Consider the following 21,059-nt stretch of genomic DNA (forward strand, 5'->3'; position numbering starts at 1 on the left):
GCAAAAGGGAGGGGTGAGGAGGAGGAGGAGGAATGGAAAAAGGGGAGGATGGGGAGGATGGGATAGGGGAGGGGAGAATGGGGGGTAATTAGGTTCGGTCTGAGGAAGAAGACCGACAGGGCTAATTCCTCAGACCAAGAGCCTCTTCACCACGCCAAGGAGCCCCCCTTGAAGAGGACAATTATGTACAGGCTTTTGTTTTACACTCACTTGGCAGGACAGTAGTACCTCCCTGGACAGCTGCTGTCTACCAACCTAATACCTAGGATTTGTCACTTATCTCTTTTATTTTAATTAATTCTGAGCATATTTTTCACTTCACCTTGATAATATTCTACTTTCACTTTCCCTGAGGCTTTATATATTTGATATGCGAGCCCTGATGAGGTTTTTGACGGATATGTAAACATCCACGCTTTACCGGAAAAACTTGAGTAATTCCTGTTGAAAGTGGTGCACTGGTCAAGCTGTTAGGTGTTAACATTTCTTCATTTGAAGTAACACTGGAAGCTTCTGGAGAAATTGTATAATCAGTAATCAGTGTATCAGACAAACTCATTTCACCAGCACTTTTAAAAAAATGAGACTTAACGTAATCTTTACTAAAATTATTCACGTCAGATTTTCTACTAAAATTGCATGAAATTGTTGCATCTTCACATGAATTTGTATCGTCTGAACCTGATAGCATACCTGAATTTTCTGAATGACTTTCTAATGAAATACTGCCGTCCATTAAAAAATTACAAGAATCCAGGTCAGCTTCATCTCTCTTTCTTTGAGAAACAAGAACATAATGAGGAGAACCACTAAGAAGGGTTGTAGTGGCTCTTTCTTCACCAGTATACACTGTATTTTCAGGGTTTGGCTGCTGAGTGTGTGACTGTCTTAAAAATTCTGACTCTTGAGATGTTACATAATTTTGGGGATCATACACTCTGTCTATTTCAACATCATGGTCAATATTAAAGGCCACATTTTTGGGAAGTTTACTCACTTGTTTGTGTTTTACATACTTCCCTGGCCTGTAAATTTGAGTATGTGAATTTGCTTTAGATTTATCTTTTATTGAGTAGTGAGTAGCAGCTTGATGTTGTGGAGGAAGAACTTGAGGAAGAGGACATCCAGGTATAAACACTGGTCTTGGCTCCTTCCCAGAACTAGATACTTGCTGTGGATTTCTTCTTTCTGCTATCACAATACCAACCGGATGTCGTGAAGTGAGAGAAGCTACATCATTGCTATGAACCGTGATGATTTTTACCTTAAAGAGTAAAAGACAAATATGTATAAAATTAGAGCAGGTTATCTTGAAATGATACAAAAAAAGGATCTAGAATGTAGTTGAGTAGAATGATGTACAAAGCACCAGAATTATATTCAATGCTTTTAGAATAAAAAGTAGCTAATATGTTTATCATATTGTAGCCATTATTACCAATTTTCAGCAATCTTAACAAGTTACTACTGCATTAGTATAATTAGTGTTTATTTCTGATAATATACAGTAATCAAAACTATCCTATATCCATTAGTCACTGTAAAAACCATATCCATAATTCACTCCAAATCATAGGCCAAGTCACAGCAAATTTTAATGAAAGCAGATATCTCTCCAATATGCAAGTCTACCTTCTCCTTTCCTACCCCTCTCTTCCATTATTTATTCAGGGGAAACCAACAAGCCAGACTTAATTTGGAGGAAGGAATTATAATGTCTGAACTCTAAAGGATGAAGTAGGATAAGTTGCAGTTCAGTAAGTCATGTGCATTAAATGGCAGTGTTCTTTTGGAAAGGCAGCTAGAGAACATTCAGTAATGATGAATGTAGTTCTCTGGGCCCCTCTACTTTTCATGGAAGAAAAACAATGTTTCAAAAACTGTAATTTTCATGGTATATACTATGTACAGATTGCCTTTGCTTTATGTAGTATAGTATATATTGTATACTCCAGGCCCATGGCAGCAGCAATCAGGCCATCAGCGCTTAATTTTGCATAAGAATCTTCATGCATTTAGTGAACTGCACCAATTGCATAGGGCAAAGGTTTATCACATAACCATTATTACTGATACATATATAAGACATCAAATAACAGTAAATTCTCAAATTAAACCTGCATAAAGCGAGCAGACTATTATCAAGTTGCAACTGAGGGGAAAAAATAAGGAGAAAAACAGAAAATAGGAAAGCGTTCTGGTGTTACCACCTAAAGAAACACTTGAGAGACAACACTCTCCTGAGGGGTGCTATGTTATCCACCACTAGAGTGCCTAGGAGTCACCACTTCATCTGAAGGTTATTAAGGATTATACTGTACAGTGACCAGGGGAATCAGAGGAATCAGATTCAATTTGAGAGGGAGAGCAGCTCCCATTCCTTGGATGAAGAACTTTTTACTGGCATAAAGGTACCCCTCACCTCTCTTCAGGGCATTTATTTAATTTTTTTTAAGCCACTGTGAGTCATGGTGGCATGGTAAGGTTACGTAATCTCTTATGTAGTTGAAATTTGACTTAAAGAAGCTGCAAAATAGATAAAGACAAAGATTTATTTCAGCATGATACAATGTTTGTACACAGATGGGTGACAATTGGTTGTGATTACAGAAAGCTCATAGTTATGCAGAGCATTTAGAGCAAGCAATGTACCTAACTAATGAAATAAACTGATTTACTGATGATTCTGTCTTAAGACTGATTTAGCCTAGCTAAATCACTTGAGCCAAATCAATCTTTTACAATTCCAACAGATTCCCCCCCCCCCAAAAAAAAAATAAAACCAGGGTTATTTGCTTTGGAAAATCCCAGCTCAAGAAGTCATTATTAACACTGCTAAAAATCCTTCTCTGATAGCTCAATATTCTCAATATATCTCAAATTGGATTCTTTAACAGACAAGCTTTCAAATTCTAATGACTAGGATTTGTAATTATGAAATGGAATTTAATATGAGGGAAGTAAATATTGCCCAGTTGCATCCTTCATTATAAAAATAATTTTATAATTAACTTGCGATACCTATATATACTTACACATTAAAAAAATCAATGACCAGCATGTGTTTAGTATTTGGCATCTTCACTGCCTAAGCTCTTAGTGAAACTGCATACTTTTTCACTGATGAGGACCCTGACACATCAAGCAATGCTCTGAAGCAGGGTCTGAAGCAGATGATGATGCCTTACTGTCAGAATAGTAAAACAAACCAAAAAATACATTACAGAATACCTGGGTACTACAATACAACCATCATCTAATGACAACTCTGCATCACTATCAGTCTAAGAACCTCAGCCATCCACCTCAGCCTATTATTCACAACTATCCACCTCAGCCTAGTAGGACCAATACATCCCTCCTCATGCTTTTCAGTATCAGCACACTAGTAACCATAATTTAAGATAAGCAAAAGATTTTCATTGTGTATGCCTCACTACATCCAATTACAATGACTTTTTTTCTTTAAAATTGAGACTTAAAAAAAATTGAGGGGGGAGTGGGGGGGTATTTTTGAGTTCCGAGGAACATAGCCTTATTTTTCCTACATGTTGTTCAGTTCCTTTTTGCCTCATTTTTTTATTTATACGTGGTTTACAGGAACGTAACTATGTACTGTGATAAATGAGTCAACTGCAAGCATAAAACGTTCTGACAAACTAAGTATCCCAACTTAAATTATGATAATTAACCACAACCTTATTCTTAATCAAGTGTACAGGAATACAAGGAACATGTACCCAGGGTTGGGCTTTGGGAGTAGCATTATATGATAAATGATTTAAATAATGTGTTAATATGCTTGTTTGCCCTCTTTGTAATTCCCAAATTTATGGTTTATTACCTGCAATCAGAATCCAACCTGTAATCCCTACAACAATTAATCCTTAAACTGTCCACACATAGATATACGTGCACTATATGATAAATGATTTAAATAATGTGTTAATATGCTTGTTTGCCCTCTTTGTAATTCCCAAATTTATGGTTTATTACCTGCAATCAGAATCCAACCTGTAATCCCTACAACAATTAACCCTTAACCATTTGACTGTCGCGGCCGTATATATATGTCTTACGAGGTACCGTGTTTGATGTATATATACTCATAAATTCTAGCGGCTTCAAATCAAGCAGGAGAAAGCTGGTAGGCCCACATTTGAGAGAATGGGTCTGTGTGGTCAGTGTGCACCATATAAAAAAAATCCTGGAGTACGCAGTGCATAATGAGAAAAAAAAAACTCCGACCGTTTTTTTTAATTAAAATGCCGACTTTGTGGTCTATTTTCGTATAGTATTTATTGTTGTATTCTCGTTTTCTTGGTCTCATTTGATAGAATGGAAAACATATTATAGAAATAGGGGTGATTTTGATTTATTTTACTATAAAAAGAACCTAGAAATGGAGCTCAAAGTTGGGGAAATGTTTGATTTTTGCCAATGTTCAAAAGTAAACAAATGATGCCATTGTCCAATAAATGTCCAACTAGCCATTCTAATATGCAGTCATGAATGGGTTGATGTTATTTATACAATTATTACAGTATTGCAGTAGTCTGCATAATAGTAAGTCTTCTATTTTTTGTTTGAATAAAAATTCAAAATAGAAAGCAAGAGTAATATTAGAGGGGCCTGGAGACATGACTGATGAGCAAAGAAAATGTTATTTTAGAGCCAGGAATGTCTGCATTGTTCATTCTGGACCTTATTTTGAAATTGTCATATTTTTTAGTTTTCGTGAAATTGGCCAAATTGCAAATTTCTGACCACATTATTAGGTAGTTGAAATCGGTAAATGGGCAGTTTCTTGTACTCAATCGATAGAAAAAATAGAGTTCTAAAGAAATAGCTATGAGTCTGGGCGACTGGAATAATGGAATTAGCTGAAAATAAGGCTCAAAGTGGGCGAAATCGCTGATTTGTAAACAGTGCTGAGGTCGCTAACTTCGTGAGAGCATAATTCCGTCAGTTTTCCATCAAATTTCGTTTTTTTGGTGTCATTACAATCGGGAAAAGATTCTCTATCATTTCACAGGAAAAAATAATTTTTTTTTTTTAAATTTTGCGACACCAGGAGACACCTCAGGATTGGGGGTTGCGACAGTCAAAGGGTTAAACTGTCCACACGTAGATATACGTGCGCATGCGCAGCACTCCGAACATTTATCGACCTTTTATTTCTCATTCCTTCAAATTTGGCGCAATAGGCCTGATTCGCCTAGACATGAAAGAATGGGTCTGTGCACTCAGTGTGCGCACTATGAAAAAAATCAGGGACCACTTAGTACCTTGTGGGAGTACCAGTTCAAATGAGTGCCAGCTATAGCAAATAGCGTGGCAAACACCAGTGAGTCACTGATGTCATGTCATATTAACCCCTTCAGGGTCCAAGGCCCAATTCTGAAGTGGTGCCCCAGTGTCCAAGAATTTAAAAAAAAAAAATTTGTTATTTTTTCTTATGAAATGGTAGAGAATCTTTTTGTGAAGGTAATAAAACAAAAAGTATGAAATTTGATGGAAAATTGAGGAAATTATGCTCTCGCGAATTTTGATGTGTCAGCGATATTTACGAATCGGCGATTTTGCCGACTTTGACTCCCATTTTAGGCCAATTACATTATTCCAGTCAACCAAATTCTTAGCAATTTCACTAGTATTACTTCTATTCTATCGATTGAGAACAAGAAATCGTCAAGTCAACTGTTTCAACTACAAATTAAGGTGATCAGAAATTGTTAGTTTGGCCAATTTAACACAAAGTTCAAAATATTCCAATTTCAAAATAGGGTCCAGAATAAACTATGTAGGTATTCCTGGCACTAAACTAACATTTCCTCTGTTCATTAGTTATGTTTTGAGGCTTTAAAAATAAATTCCATTTTGATTTTTTATTCACATAATGAATTCTTATTCACACCAAAAAATAGAAGATTTACTGTTATGCAATACTGTAATAATTGTATAAATATCATCACCATATTTGTGAATGCATATTAGACCCACCAGCTGGCGTGTATTAGACACGTGAGGTCGTTTGTTTACTCTTGAATATCGGCAAAAATTTAACATTTCTGCTACTTTGAGCTCAGTTTCAAGCCATTTCCAGTGCTAAAACCAATCAAAATCATCTCTATTTCTGTAATATGTCTTCCATTCTATCAAATGAGACCAAGAAATCGCAAACAGAACTATAAAAAACATACGAAAAAACACTGCAAAGTCGCTGTTTTAATCGAAAAATCATGATCTCAGTTGTTTTCTCTCATTATACACAGCGTGCTGCAGGATCTGTTTTATGTGGTGCACACATACCACATAGATGTATTCTCTCATATCTAGGCCCAAATGTACCACTCACAGTTTATCAGAGTGAGCTGAGCTCATGACGTAGATCTACAGTTTGGACCCTGAACGTAAAGCCGTAGATCTACGGGACGGACCCTCAAAGGGTTAACACTCACATTTTAAGAGGAAAGTGAAAATAGGTTAGATAAATGCACGAGCGGGTGTGAGTTGGACCTCATTAGCTTGCGCTACTAGATCAGATGTCGTGCTCCTTCTTTCAGTGGATTTGACCTGACTAGGTGGGTCATTGGTCTAAGCCAGGGGGTGACATGGCCCTGCCATGGGCCAGTAGGCCTGCTGCAGCATTCCTTCTTTCTTATGTTCTTATGTATTTGGCTGGCTGGCTGGCTTTGGCTGTCTCTGTCTATATCTCTGTCTCTCGCATAACTCATAAATACAGTTATTATACATAATGTAAATTACCTAGGATAACCCAAAAATTCCAGGCCAAGTGCTATACAGTGTTTGTAGATATGTATAAGACATAAATAAACATGACGCAAATAATAGCATTGTCACTTGCTCAGCAATCAGGGAGTGGCCCATACACCACAAACCAACAGGTTTATTAGCCACTCCCTGAGACAGAGACAAGCAGATGGAAAGACTGACACACACAGGCAGACAGAAAGACAGATAAGCAGAACTAGACAGACAGATAAGCAGAGCTAGACAGACAGAAGATGGACAGATAGATGTACAGATAGATAGATGTACAGATAGACAGACAGATGTACAGATAGACAGACAGATAGGTGTACAATTAGACAGACATACAGAGACATGTTTGTTTGCAAGAGTAAAAACATATAAAGGTAAGGTTCCTTCCTCCAGCAGCACACATTCATCAAATGTCACTTGTTATCTGACGCTTGTCATTACACCATTCTTCAAGGAGTTTCATACTCCAGCATGTCTAAAACGTTGCTAGGACCTATAAATACTTTGTATATATTTCTAGACAATAGTAAATGACCAGGGCAGGTGAAAATGATCACCTGTCAGTGTGATTGTTACAATTTGAGTAATATTTCAGTACATAATATTAGTGTCAGAACAAAGATTAGCTATGAAATCACAAGAACTATTATAAATTGTAATTATCAGAACATAAAAATTATATTAATTAAAATAAAAATGAGAAAAAAAGGTAAATTGGCAACACTTCTGCAAGTGGCAGGACTGGATGTTACTGTCAGGTTAGCATCCAGAGCCAACTTTGTGGTCTTATATCTTGGTAAGTACTGGTCCTAAATTTTATTTTTTTTTTTTGGTCTTATACCACACAGAAAATTGCCCTCTTTAATTTAAAAACAAAAAATGTTTTTTTATTTTTCAAAACATTTGGAGCGCCACTCAGGTGAACGTAGATCTACATTTGGACAGTTTAAGGGTTAAATATGATAAATGTTAAATAATGTATTAACATGCTTGTTTGCCCTCATAATTCCCAGATTTATTGTTTATGACCCCTTAGAAACCATATACATATACAAGCAAACAATTAGCTACTGCCATTTTAGTCTTAAGCTAGGATTAAGTATGCCTAAAATGATCTGCATAAAAATGGGCTTTCTACATGCACACCTAAATGTCACCCATCTCTGCACAAACATTGTATCATACTGAAATAAAATGTTACTATTACAATCAAATCTGTTAAATCCACAAGGGTTGTACAGCTGTGGGAATAGAAAAGCTCTTTAAACTCTTCAAAGTTATACAAGGTAAGCACTTCAAGGGTCTTCCACACTGTTTACAACAGCTAGGACCTTTAGTGATGACCAATGAATATTCTTTAGTGAAACTGGACTTCAGTTTCAGCAATATTATCTGAATTTTTTTGTCTGACATCTGCTATGTTCCATACTACACTGTTACTTGTGAATAATGGGTCAAGAGTATTTTATAATTTGGTCTATTAAACTATCTGCTGGTATAAGTAGATGCTTTGTAGGTCACTGAATCTAGTCTAATCATACTTTAGACTGCACATACACCTAATTAAATAACATAAAACACCAGTTATTAAGTACTACAGTATACTATACCTTTGAAATAGAACTTTTCTTGAATGCTTTTATAACAGTGCTCTTCCTTTCAGTCATTGCTGTTAAGACTAGCTGAATATCATTTGTCTCACAAAACTTGATTACCAATTTCTGCAAGAAAACACTTATTGAATTATTTTTTATAAATGTGAGAAAGAAATTATATGATAGATTAGCAAGTCAAATACAGTGTCATATACACTATAGCATGAAAAACACATAAATGTGCAATACGACACTAGTAAATAACTCGAGACACACTGAAAACAGAAAGAAACACTCTAAATACTGTACACAATGTCCATCTCTACCATCTGCATTCAATTTGGCAAGGTAAGATGTCTGAGCAAGTCTCCTATCACTTACTGTCCCTGTTCGCCTAGCAGTAAAGAAATGCCTAGAGGTAAGTTGACTGTTCAAATACTTTGTGCTGTCTGAACAGCTAGGTCATCATATACCTGCAGCTCATCCTGTTAGTAGCAAAATGAGACAGAATTACAGAGGTCAAATATAACTATAGTAGAATGTTATATTACATGGTTTTATTTGGCACGTTTTGGTTATTGCACTATTGAAAAATTGTGGCACAATTTTATACAACACTTCGTAAAATTAACTTAACACGGTTCAGTTTGCGGGAGGGGGGAAAAATTTGGAGTGTCGCTCTAAGAATCCTCGTGCTTTGAAAGGTGTAGATATAAACACCTTACCAGTAATTTGGAGGTCAAACCAGTCAGCATGGATGACAAAGGAAATATTTATCGACTGGTTTAAGCATCACTATTCCTGAAGTCAAGTTTTACCTGCACAGCAAGAACCTTCCATTCAAGGCTCTCTTCATTCTTGATAATTCCCGTACTCATCCACAAGCTGTGCTTGATGTGACCCCACATATAAAAGTTGTATTTTTACCTCCAAATACAACACCTTTAATACAACCACTGGATCTGGGAATTATCAAGTTATTCAAGTGTAACTACACAAAATAAGTTATGAAAAAACTAGTTGCATCAATGGACTGACTCCAGCCTGGCAGTACCAAGTTTCTGGAATAAATTTAACACTGCATATGCTATCAGCTATACTAGAAGTGCATGGAATAAAGTTACCCAATCAACATTAAATGCAGGCTGGGGAAAGTTATGATCTGCATTTAGTTCTTTCACTGGTTTTACCTTGCTTGAAAGTCAGGTTCAGGAAATTGTTTAGTTGGCACGGAAAGTACCAGGTGATGGTTTTGAAGATATGAATGAAGATGTGAATGAGCTCTTAGAAGAAGAAGATGATGACGATGATGAAGACAGGAGTCCAGAGGAAATCTTGGCAGAGCTCCATGCACAGATACAAGGGAGCCACATAACAGAAGATGAAGAAGAGCCTGAAGAAAAAGTTAACATTGCAGTAGTTATGTGAGCAGTTCCATGTTGCTGCTAAACTAGCAGATTTTTTCACTGAAAAGGACCCTGACAAATCTAGAAGCAGTGCTTTGAAACGGGGTCTAGACCATCTGATGATGCCTTACAGTCAGCTGTATAATGTAGTGCAAGGTAAAAGAGCCCAGAGATCCATTACATAATTTATGCACACTCCAATACAACCATCGACTTTAGTACCAGAACCTCTACCATCCACTTCTGCCGACAACCAACAACCATCCATCTCCCCCAAGTAGGGCCAAACCATGCATCTCCACTGTCTTCACAATCACTGACATACACTAGCAACCACAATTCAAGATAAGAAATACTATTATTTCTGTTCCATTTGTAGTCTTAAGCATTAAAAACATAACATATCATGACAATGAACTACAATTACATATTCACTTTTATTTTTGTTAGATCTGTTGGTCTAAAAAAAAGTTGTTTGGCTTTTTGGGGGGGTTCTTAGGAACGTAACCCTATTTTTCCCCATAACTTCTTCAGTTTATCTAACACGGTTTTACCTAACAAGGCATTTTCAGGAACATAACTACCATGTAATATAACGGTCTACTGTATATCAACTAGGTAACGTTATATTATTTATATATTTGAGTCATATAATATAGTATTATTGCAGTCTCATCAAGTAATTAATTAGATGACAGATGACAGCTAAGAGACTAAACAGTCCCTGGCTAACACCCAGCATCCTCAAATCCATAAATACAAAGCACCTATACGAAAAACAGTACAGAATGGGTCACATAACCAGAGACCAAACAAAACGTTACTCGTCAATCCTAACCAGCCTGATAAGAAGGGCTAAAAAATTGTATTATGAGAACAGATTATCCAACTTATGAGGTGATATAAAAAAGACCTGGAAAACCCTATCAGAAATTCTAGGAACAAAAAAGATATCACGAAATAGCAAAATTGAATTAATAAAACCAGATGAACCCCAACTCCCACCAACTGAAACAGCAAACAGACTCAAAAATTTCTTCTCCACTATAGGAAAAAACCTTGCCAATAAAATCCCAAGCTCAGATACCCCACCCAATGACTACCTCACTGGCAACTACCCGAACACACTGTTCCTAGCTCCGACTAACCCTACTGAAGTCTCCCTTGTTATCAACACACTAAAAAACAAGACAAGAGATTTAAATACCTTGCCACCCTTTATATACAAAAAAGCATCACAAGTGCTATCACCAATCATTGCAACACTCTTTAACAAATCCATAGAATCCTCTACCTTCCCTACAGTTCTCAAAATAGCAAGGGTCACCCTGATCCATAAAGGAGGAGACCAAACAGACTTGAATAACTATAGGCCAATATCCAACTTACACCCTCTCTCTAAAATCTTCGAAAAATTAATTCATAAGCGAATCTATTCCTACCTCATCTCCCACAACATACTCAACCCCTGTCAATTTGGGTTCAGGCCTAATAAAAATACTAATGATGCTATTATACACATGCTAGAACACATATACACTGCAATAGAGAAAAAAGAAGTCCCACTGGGGATCTTCATTGACTTACGTAAAGCTTTTGATACAGTTGACCATGACTTGCTAAATATAAAATTGTCGCACTATGGTAAAAGAGAGCACTCCCTCAACTACCAAAAGTCTTACCTCAGCAACATAAGCCAATATGTGTACACAAACGGGGCAAACTCTTCCGCACAGCCAATTACAGTTGGAGTCCCACAGGGAAGTGTCCTAGGCCCTCTTCTCTTTCTCATATACATAAATGACCTACCAAATGCATCACAACTACTCAAACCCACACTATTTGCGGATGACACTACATACGTCTTCTCTCACCCGAGCCCAGTCACGCTAGCCAATACTGTAAATACCGAATTACAGAAAATATCTACCTGGATGAGGACTAACAAACTTACTCAAAACATTGACAAAACCTACTTCATTCAGTTTGGTAACAGAGCTACAGACGTCCCTCTTAACATAATGATAAACAGATCACCTATCACGAAACTCACAGAGGGAAAATTCTTAGGAATCCACCTTGATAATAGACTCAAATTTCAAACACACATACAACAAATTTCCAAAAAAATTTCCAAGACCGTAGGCATACTATCGAAGATATGGTACTATGTTCCACAGTCAGCCCTCCTGGCCCTGTATCACTCACTTATTTACCCTTATCTCACCTATGGAATTTGTGCATGGGGCTCAACAACAATAAACCATCTCAGACCATTAATTACCCAACAAAAGGCTGCAGTCAGAATGATAACAAATTTCCAGTGCAGGCAGCGCACACTACCAATATTCAAAACTCTAAACCTACTCACCATACAAAACATCCATACTTTTTATTGTATCTACTACATACATAGAACACTTAACTCTGATATAAACGCTCCCCTCAAACGTCTCCTTACCAACCTCAACAGAACACATGATCATAACACAAGGCACAGATCACTCTTTGATGTTCCTCGTGTCCACCTCACGCTATGCAAAAACTCAATGCACATAAAAGGCCCTAAAATCTGGAATTCATTACATGTGAATATAAAAGAAACACTGTCTGTTTATAAATTCAAGTCTCTTCTCAAAAATCACTTACTCACCCACAACTAAATAAATACTGAATAATTGTATCTCATAAATTGTATCTCATAAATGTTTCTTATTATTGTATCTCATAAATGTCTAACCTGTGACTCAATCAATCTTTGTTATTTTTTAAGTACATTACCTAACAGAATACTCCATTCTATTGAATGCACAGCAACACAGTAAATGACCATATGACCTGTCCTTGTAATACTCATTTGTGCTAAATTGTTATCTGTTTACAATAATGTTTTTACCACTGAATATATCATTGCTTGGTTAATCTTAAGTTAATTTTAAGCCTGCCCATAATGCTCTGCATACAAGGGGCTTTGGCATGTTGCACTTTAATAACTGTATTCCTTTGTACTTCTCTGTATCATGTTTAAATTAATAAATAAATAAATAAATAAATAAATCCACTCAGTGCAATATGTGAATGAAATTTCAAAATTTAAAATACAGTATCTTATTCTAGTACAGGAGACCCCGGTTATTATAATTAATCCGTTCCAGAGAGTATGGATTTGATGATATCTGATAAGAAATAATGTAAATCAAATTAATCCATTCCAGACACCCAAATGTATTAAAAAAAATAAGTATTTTACATGAAATATACATTTACCTACACAGAAAACAATAAGACATGAAGAATATAACAATAATAACATGACACTTACCTTTATTGAAGATTTTTCTTAGTGTATGGAAGACAGGAGAGGATGGAGGAGTTACTATTGTTTGGAAGGGGAATCTCATTCCATAAAAACTTCAGGTACCGAGTCCTTTTCCGGGGTTACTTCCTTTCTTTGTTTTTTAACCCTTTGACTCAATAATTCTAGCGGCTTCAAATCAAGCAGGAGAAAGCTGGTAAGCACACATGTGAGAGAATGGGTCTGTGTGGTCAGTGTGCACTGTATAAAAACAAATCCTGCAGCACGCAGCACATAATGAGAGAGAAAAAAAACTCCGACTGTATTTTTGGATTAAAATGCCGAATTTGAGGTGTATTTTCCTATAGTATTTATGGTTGTATTCTCGTTTTCTTGGTCTCATTTGCTAGAATAGAAAACATATTACAGAAATAGAGATGATTTTGATCAGTTTCATGATGAAAACGACCTTAAACTTGAGCTCAAAGTAGCGGAAATGTTCGACTTTTACCAATATTCAAGAGTAAGCAAATAACACCACACGTCCAATACACGTCAAGTGGGGAGTCTAATATTCTTACACTAGTTCACTGGTATTATTTATACTATTTTTACAATAATGCAGTAGTCTGCACAACAGTAAATACATAATCTATTTTTTTGTGAATAAAAAATCAAAACAGAAAGCAAGAGTAATATAAGGGAGGCCTGGAGACATGACTAATGAATAGAGGATATGTTATTTTAATGCCAAGAATGTCTGCACTGTTTGTTCTGGACCCTATTTTGAAATTGGCATCATTTTTAATTTGCGTGAAATTGACCAAACTGCCAATTTCTGACCACTTTACTGGGTAGCTGAAATCGGTATTTGGGCAGTTTCTTGTACTCAATTGATAGAAAAAATGGAGTTCCAAAGAAATAGCTAGAGTTAGGTCGACTGGAACAATGGAATTGGCCAAAAATAGGGCTCAAAGTTGGTGAAATCACTGATGTGTTAATATCGCCGAGATCGCTAACTTCGTGGGAGCGTAATTCCCTAAGTTTTTGATCAAACTTTGCACTTTTGGTGTCATTACTATCAGGAAAACATTATCATTTCAAAAGAAAAAATAATTTTTTTTTTCAAAAAATTTTCGACACCAGGAGACACTACAGGATTTGGGGTTGCGACAGTCAAAGGGTTAATGCCACTAGGACAAGCTTGAGAGTCACTGCACACCTGTGGCACTAAATATCTGTCCAGAGAGCTCTGTTTCTGGAGTCTCTTTAAAATTTCCCTAAAATGGGACAAGACATTGTCATTGTACATGTTGCCGACACTGCTTGCAACAGCTTTGTTAGGGTGATGTTCCTCCACAAATCTTTCCATCCTACTCCACATTGTACAAATCTCTATTACTACCACCCTCTGCCACCATCACAACCACTACCACCCTCTACCACCGTCATAACCACTACCACCCTCTACCACCCTTTACCACCATCACTACCACCCTGTACTACCATCACAACCACTACCACCATCACTACCACCCTCTACCACTATCACTACCACCACCACTTCCGTATTTTTATACAATCTTTTCTTTTAATTCTACGTATCGTGTTTGTCACCTTTACCAAAGGGCTGGCACTAGCTTTCTCTGGGCCCATGGTGGCTTATTTAGAAGATGCAAGCACTAAAACGAACGGAATATTACGAAATGTATAAACGCGTGGGATCGTGCTCACTCGCTGATAAACAATGGCACACTGACTGTGGCCAGGTCGGGGCCACTCATATGCACTTGGGACAAACGTCAATTACCGAGGTAAATGAAGATTCCCAAGCCAATATTTTGATGAAAGAACGTTACAATTACCGAATATTATGAAATCCGATGACTACGATATCCGGGGGTCCAATGTACTGATAAGAAGAGGTATGATCAGGCTCTTGGAGCCGGGAGAGAATGGACCTAGCAGCGACCAGTGTAGAAGCGGGGCTAGGAGCTGTGACTCGACCCCTGCAACCACATATTGGTGAATACTGATCAAGCATACATTAGGGTATGCTTTTTTACTGTTAAGATGGCATAGCGGATTTTTTGTGACTGCTCAGTTCGTAGTGCACTAAGCTCACACACTGAGTGTCTGTTGTTTGATCCTTGGTACAGGTGGAAACACTGGGAATGTTTCCTTACATCTACTGTCCTTGTTCACCTAGCAGCAAGTACGTACCTGGTTGTTACCTGATTAGTGTGGGTCACTTCCTTGGGGACAAGATTAACCTAAGTTGCCTAAAATGCTCTGCATTACCAGGAGCTTTCTATATAGTATGTCACTAATGTCAGCTAGGTCTGTATAACATGTATCATGTACCTGTAGAAATAATTATTATGATTTTTATTAAATAACACTGTTACCCTTGTCAGCTATATTAGATGTCTGGTAGCATAAACTTATGTCAATAAACACTGATGATCAAATATCCTAAATCTTCTTCTGAAAACTTTTCTAAACAGTTTAACACCAAGATTATCAGTTATTAGAACATCACATGCTACACAGAGGGGAGGGCAGGAGTACTTGTGTGTCCCCTGACACACGTGAGTATGCCCAATCCTCAGCTGAGAGCAGTGGTGCAGCTACAGGAGGGGGACCTAAGGACCCAATCCTCAGCTGAGAGCAGTGGTGCAGCTACAGGAGGGGGACCTAAGGAAACTACATTGACCAGTGACCATGAAAGCATGACAGTTTAAGAAATTTTACATGCATACTGAAAAACAAGTTTTTTAGCATGATTTCTTTGATTTTTTAGCATTTTAAGATCTTTAAGCCTCTCCGAGATCGAAATCCGGCAGCGTAACCATCTCAAAGTGACGATTCCTGTTGAAGGAGGAATGCCAAATATCCATATCCTGCTGAATCCTGTACAGTTAAGTAACTCATTCCCTGTCTGTAGGGTCCACTGGGTCTGCCACTTCCCAAGGACATATCTATGAATGGTCCATGAAGTCACTAAGGCAAAAGTCTATTGTAGAGTGGGTTTGCTACAGTAGCCTTCCCCTTGGCATCTGCCTGTTCATTTCCTGGGACACCAATATGGCCTGGGCATCAATGGAACTCCATAATCTTTATGTCAAGCATGGAGATGCACCAATCACTCTTGGATCTTTTGGACCAAAAGGTGAACAGAAACATACTGGGCCAGAGCAAACATAGAACATTGAGGATCTGAGTACACAGTGAACCAAGAACAACTATAAGATAAGAGCAGCGAAGCTTTCAGTGAGCTCCACTGAACACAGAAGACACCTGGTAATCATGCAAACCTCCCACAGGATGAGTATGGGGTGCATAATAAAGACACTAAACTAATTAACCATGCAAAATAAGAGTTCTAACCAGCAATCACAGCAATGTCAATACAGTGGAACCTCGGTGCTCGAACTTAATTCATTCTGGAAGGCTGTTCGAGTGCTGATCCATTCGAGTATTGAACGAATTCTTCCCGACCAATTTTCTTTTTGGTTGGCTGTTATCACTAATCTTCAAAGACTCCATGGTGACTTATTTATACAATATAAAAAAAAACACCAAAAAAAGAGAACACAAAATAGTTTACAACACAGTTCTGGCAGGTCGTGTTTGTTTGGTTGAGTGCCAAGCTTTGCTCAAGTAGGGAGCTGTTTGAGTACCAAGATTTCAATGTATCACCCTCACTCTTAGATCCATTGGTAAAGACATTTATCCTTGAAGCATGAACCAAATCATGCTCCAAATCACTGGGGCTTGACACTTAGGGGCCCCTATCCACTGCCAACAAAAGTGCACCAAAGGCACTATCCAAGAAGGGCAGGGATAGAAGCCAATCTCTCTGATCACAGATACAGCACAGACATACTCCAGGAGAGAGATCCTGTATCCAAGCACCAAACAGCAGAGAAGTCTTGCATGACAAACAGACTGCTTTCCCCCTTCTCCCTGCTGCAAAAACCACACCAGAAACTGGGTTAAAAGGAGTATGTTGAACCGAAACAGGTACCTTAGGCCGACCTCCTAATGGTGGAGATCCTGAGAAATGTTCTGAAAATGTTAGAAAATTATTCAAAAATGTGAAAATAATATGTATAGATATACGTATATATATATTTAATTTCTCAAAAAATAAGATTTTGATAAATTTCTCCCTAAAGCAGCAACTGTAACAACAGTTGTGAACAAAATTATGATAATTTACATATTTTCAGACTAAAGGCTCTCAACTGGCAAAGTGTTCAGTGCAGGTCATGATCAGTGAACATAGTGAAAGATATGCAATATAGAGAAACTTCAGCTTGGATAATTGATAATGTGTACCTTCACAACTTACATATGAAGGCTTGTGTTATGAAAGTACATTCCTCATCAAGGAAACATCTTTTCTTGTCATCCTCCTGTGCAAGTCTCCTAACAGCAGCATCATCATATCTGATATAGACAAGGATGTAAGCCACAGCACAGTGTCTTCCTTTGCAGATGACACCTGAATCTGCACAACACTGTCCTCCACTGAAGACACTGCAAGACTCCAGGTGGACATCAACCAAATCTTTAAATGGGCCGCAGAAAACAATATGAAGTTCAATGAAGAGAAATTTCAATTACTCCAATATGGAGAATGTGAGGAAATTAAAACTATATCAGAGTATAAAACAAATTCCAACCACACAATAGAGCAAAAAACTAATGTAAAGGACCTGGGAGTGATAATGTCAGTGGATCTCACTTTCAGATCACAACACTGTATCTACCACATCTGCTAAAAAATGACAGAATGGATAATGAGAACATTCCAAACCAGGGATGCCAAGCCCCTGATGATGACACTCTTTAGACTGCTTGTTCTATCTAGGCTGAAATATTGCTACACACTGACAGTGCCTTTCAAGGCAGGTGAAATTTCTGACCCAGAAAACCTCCATGGTACATATAAGTATGATAAAACACCTAAATTACTGGGAATGGTTGAAGTTCCTTGACTTGTATTCCCTGGAATGCAGGTGGGAGATACATGATTATACACACTTAGAAAATCCTAGAAGGATCAGTACCAAATTTGCACAGGAAAATCACTCCCTACAAAAGCAAAAGACTCAGCAGGCGATGCAACATCCCCCAATGAAAAGCAGGGGTGCAACGAGCATGAAAAGAGACAACACAATAAGTGTCAGGGGCCCAAGACTGTTCAACTGCCTCCCAGCATAAATAAGGGGAAATACCAATAGATCTCTAGCTGTCTTCAAGAAGGCACTGGACAGGCACCTAAAGTCAGTATGAACCACAGCCAGGCTGTGGTTCATACATCTGTTTATGTGCGACCAACAGTAACAGCCTGGGTGATCAGACCCTGATCCACCATGAGGCCTGGTCACAGACTGGGCCACGAGGATGTTGACCCCCGAAACCCTCTCCAGGTATACATCTCCAGTCCTTGTTTCCTTGAAGTGGAATGTACCTACGTAACACAAGCTTTCACATGTCTTTAAGTTCCCTTTTTCTTAATCTAGGACTACAGCCTCAAGACACAAGCTATCCTCAACATATCCTCCACGGAACATTTCTCAAACAGTTGTTAGTGCTCCCATGTAGTGATGTTAACAGGAATACCCAACAGGTGCTTGCTAGAAGCAAGCACCTGTTGGGTATTCCTGGTAACAAAGAAGTTTTACACCTTTTCCATGGCAGGCATCTACACCATTCTCTGTGGACACTGTCCCAAAGAAGAATGTAAGAATAACAGGCAGCAAAGATCTGTTCACCTGAATGAGCATCAAAGCACATGCAACAAGGATGAGTTAAGGAATGCTTGTGTTCTCAGAATTTCAGTGAGGTACAACTAGTCCTCATTGAACTCAAGTTCTGTCACTGAAGGTACCTCAGAGTCTAACACTGTCAGGTTAGGGCATTGGCTGAAGCCGGTAGGAGACTTGGACCTGCCTCGCATGGGCCAGTAGGCCTGCTGCAGTGTTCCTTCTTTCTTATGCTCCTATGTTCTCACGTTTCTGCTAGTTCGAGGATCGAACCGCAGTCCTTCAGTGGAAGCCGAGGCAACCAAGTGAGCCACGAGCAATCACAACATATAGGTGTATTAAGTTTGAAAATGTAGCTTGATGTCAAATATAGTGTTAGTAAGATAAGATAAGATAAGATTTCGTTCGGATTTTTAACCCCGGAGGGTTAGCCACCCAGGATAACCCAAGAAAGTCAGTGCGTCATCGAGGACTGTCTAACTTATTTCCATTGGGGTCCTTAATCTTGTCCCCCAGGATGCGACCCACACCAGTCGACTAACACCCAGGTACCTATTTGCTGCTAGGTGAACAGGACAACAGGTGAAAGGAAGCGTGTCGAAATGTTCCCACCCGCCGGGAATCGAACCCGGGCCCTCCATGTGTGAAGCTGGAGCTTTAGCCACCAGGCCACCGGGCCACCTTCCAGACCACCGGGCCATAACGTCACATATTAAACCTCAATATATACCCGATTATAAGGTACAATAAAAACCCAAATGAAAACAAGTCAAATTGTTTCACTTTACTGTGAATAACATGCGTAAATTACTTCTCTCTCTCTCGTGTGAGTTATAATTAGCTTACTGGGTTAAAACTGTATAATATACTCTAAATGTATAACTATAACATCTGTGCCATCAAGATCACTGTAAAGACTTACAGGTACGTTTGTATAACCTTACAGATCTTTGTATAACCTAAATAAACACTTGCTTCTTGACCTTCTTGTTGGTGGTTTACAGGGCGACCACAAGTGACGCCGTAGTGAACCCGGTGTTACCTGAGTGCTGCCGCCACAACTTTATAACAAAATACAAGTAATGATAATGATATATTTATTTCAGCATGATGCAATGTTTGTACAAAGGAGATTGACATTTGGGTGCACATGCCAAAAGCCCCTTTATATGCAGAACATTTCAGGCAAACTTTATACAAACTTAAGATTAATAAGGCAATAACAATATGAGTAATTTTGTACAAACAATCACTTAGATGAGTGTAATTGTAAATTTAGGAGTTTACAGTGAATATAAAAGAATTGAATATTCTATTAGTTCATGATATATGGCTCTAGTAACTTTAATAGGGAGGAATTACAGGCTTGATTATTAACCTAAAATCTGGCATTCATTACCTGTAAATATAAAAGAAACACAACCTGTTTATAAATTCAAGTCTCTTCTCAAAGTTCACTTACTCACCCAAAACCAAATAAATACCGAATAACTGAACCTTATAAATTGTATATCTTAAATGTTTCTCACAATTATATCACATAAATGTTAAACCTAAAACCCAATCTAACTTTATTATTTTTTAAATACACTACCTAACAGAATACTCCATACGACTGAATGTACAGCAATGCATGCAACCATATGACCTGTCTTTGTAATACTCATTTGTGCTTTATAGTTATCTGTTTACAATAATGTATTATCACTGATTTCATCATTGCTTAGTTAATTTTAAGCCAGCCCGTAATGCTATGCATAGTATAAGTGGCTTTGGCATGCTGCTCTTATCTGTATTTTTTTGTACCTCTGTATGTATGCTCAAATTGTTAATAAATAAATAAAATAAATAAAACCTAAAGAAGACAAAATGAATTGTTTAACGTTTGAGAGGATTACAGATATTGAGAGAAAGTATATATTGATTATAATGTTTTACCTATGTTTGTGACATTGACCAAATGTATGTATAGCTTTTACATATTTAGCTGGAGCTGGGATAGATTAGGGATAAAAGGTGTTTTATTTATTTATTTATTTATTATTTATTTATTTTATGTCTTTGCAAACAGTACATTGAGATTTTGTATTTACAATAGTGGGTTGCAATGCAAAGAGAGCCTCTATTATGCCTAGACATTATGGGCCAACTTAAGAACATCCATACTTATTCATGTGCCTACTACATACACAGAACAATA

At 37.7% G+C, this 21,059-nt stretch overlaps 1 protein-coding gene across 4 annotated transcripts; it reads right to left on the reverse strand.

Moving 5' to 3' along the window:
• Nucleotides 1-178: 178 nt before the first annotated feature.
• On the reverse strand, nt 179-19,918 carry LOC128691425 (uncharacterized). 4 transcript variants are annotated; one of them, XM_053780297.1, is made up of 4 exons: nt 19,782-19,918; nt 8,397-8,507; nt 694-1,264; nt 179-513 (listed from the first exon to the last, which is right to left on the reverse strand). In XM_053780297.1, the coding sequence occupies exons 2-4, from the start codon at nt 8,451-8,453 to the stop codon at nt 341-343; spliced, it is 801 nt and encodes a 266-aa protein (XP_053636272.1). In that variant the 5' UTR covers nt 8,454-8,507; nt 19,782-19,918; the 3' UTR covers nt 179-340. The 4 variants fall into 4 exon arrangements, with proteins under 4 accessions (XP_053636272.1, XP_053636270.2, XP_053636271.2 ...); XM_053780295.2 differs by having other exon boundaries at nt 179-1,264; XM_053780296.2 differs by having other exon boundaries at nt 179-1,264; nt 19,843-19,914.
• Between the last annotated feature and the right edge of the window lie 1,141 nt (nt 19,919-21,059).

The sequence above is a fragment of the Cherax quadricarinatus genome, chromosome 36 (genome assembly GCF_038502225.1).
Source record: "Cherax quadricarinatus isolate ZL_2023a chromosome 36, ASM3850222v1, whole genome shotgun sequence".
Taxonomy (NCBI): domain Eukaryota; kingdom Metazoa; phylum Arthropoda; class Malacostraca; order Decapoda; family Parastacidae; genus Cherax; species Cherax quadricarinatus.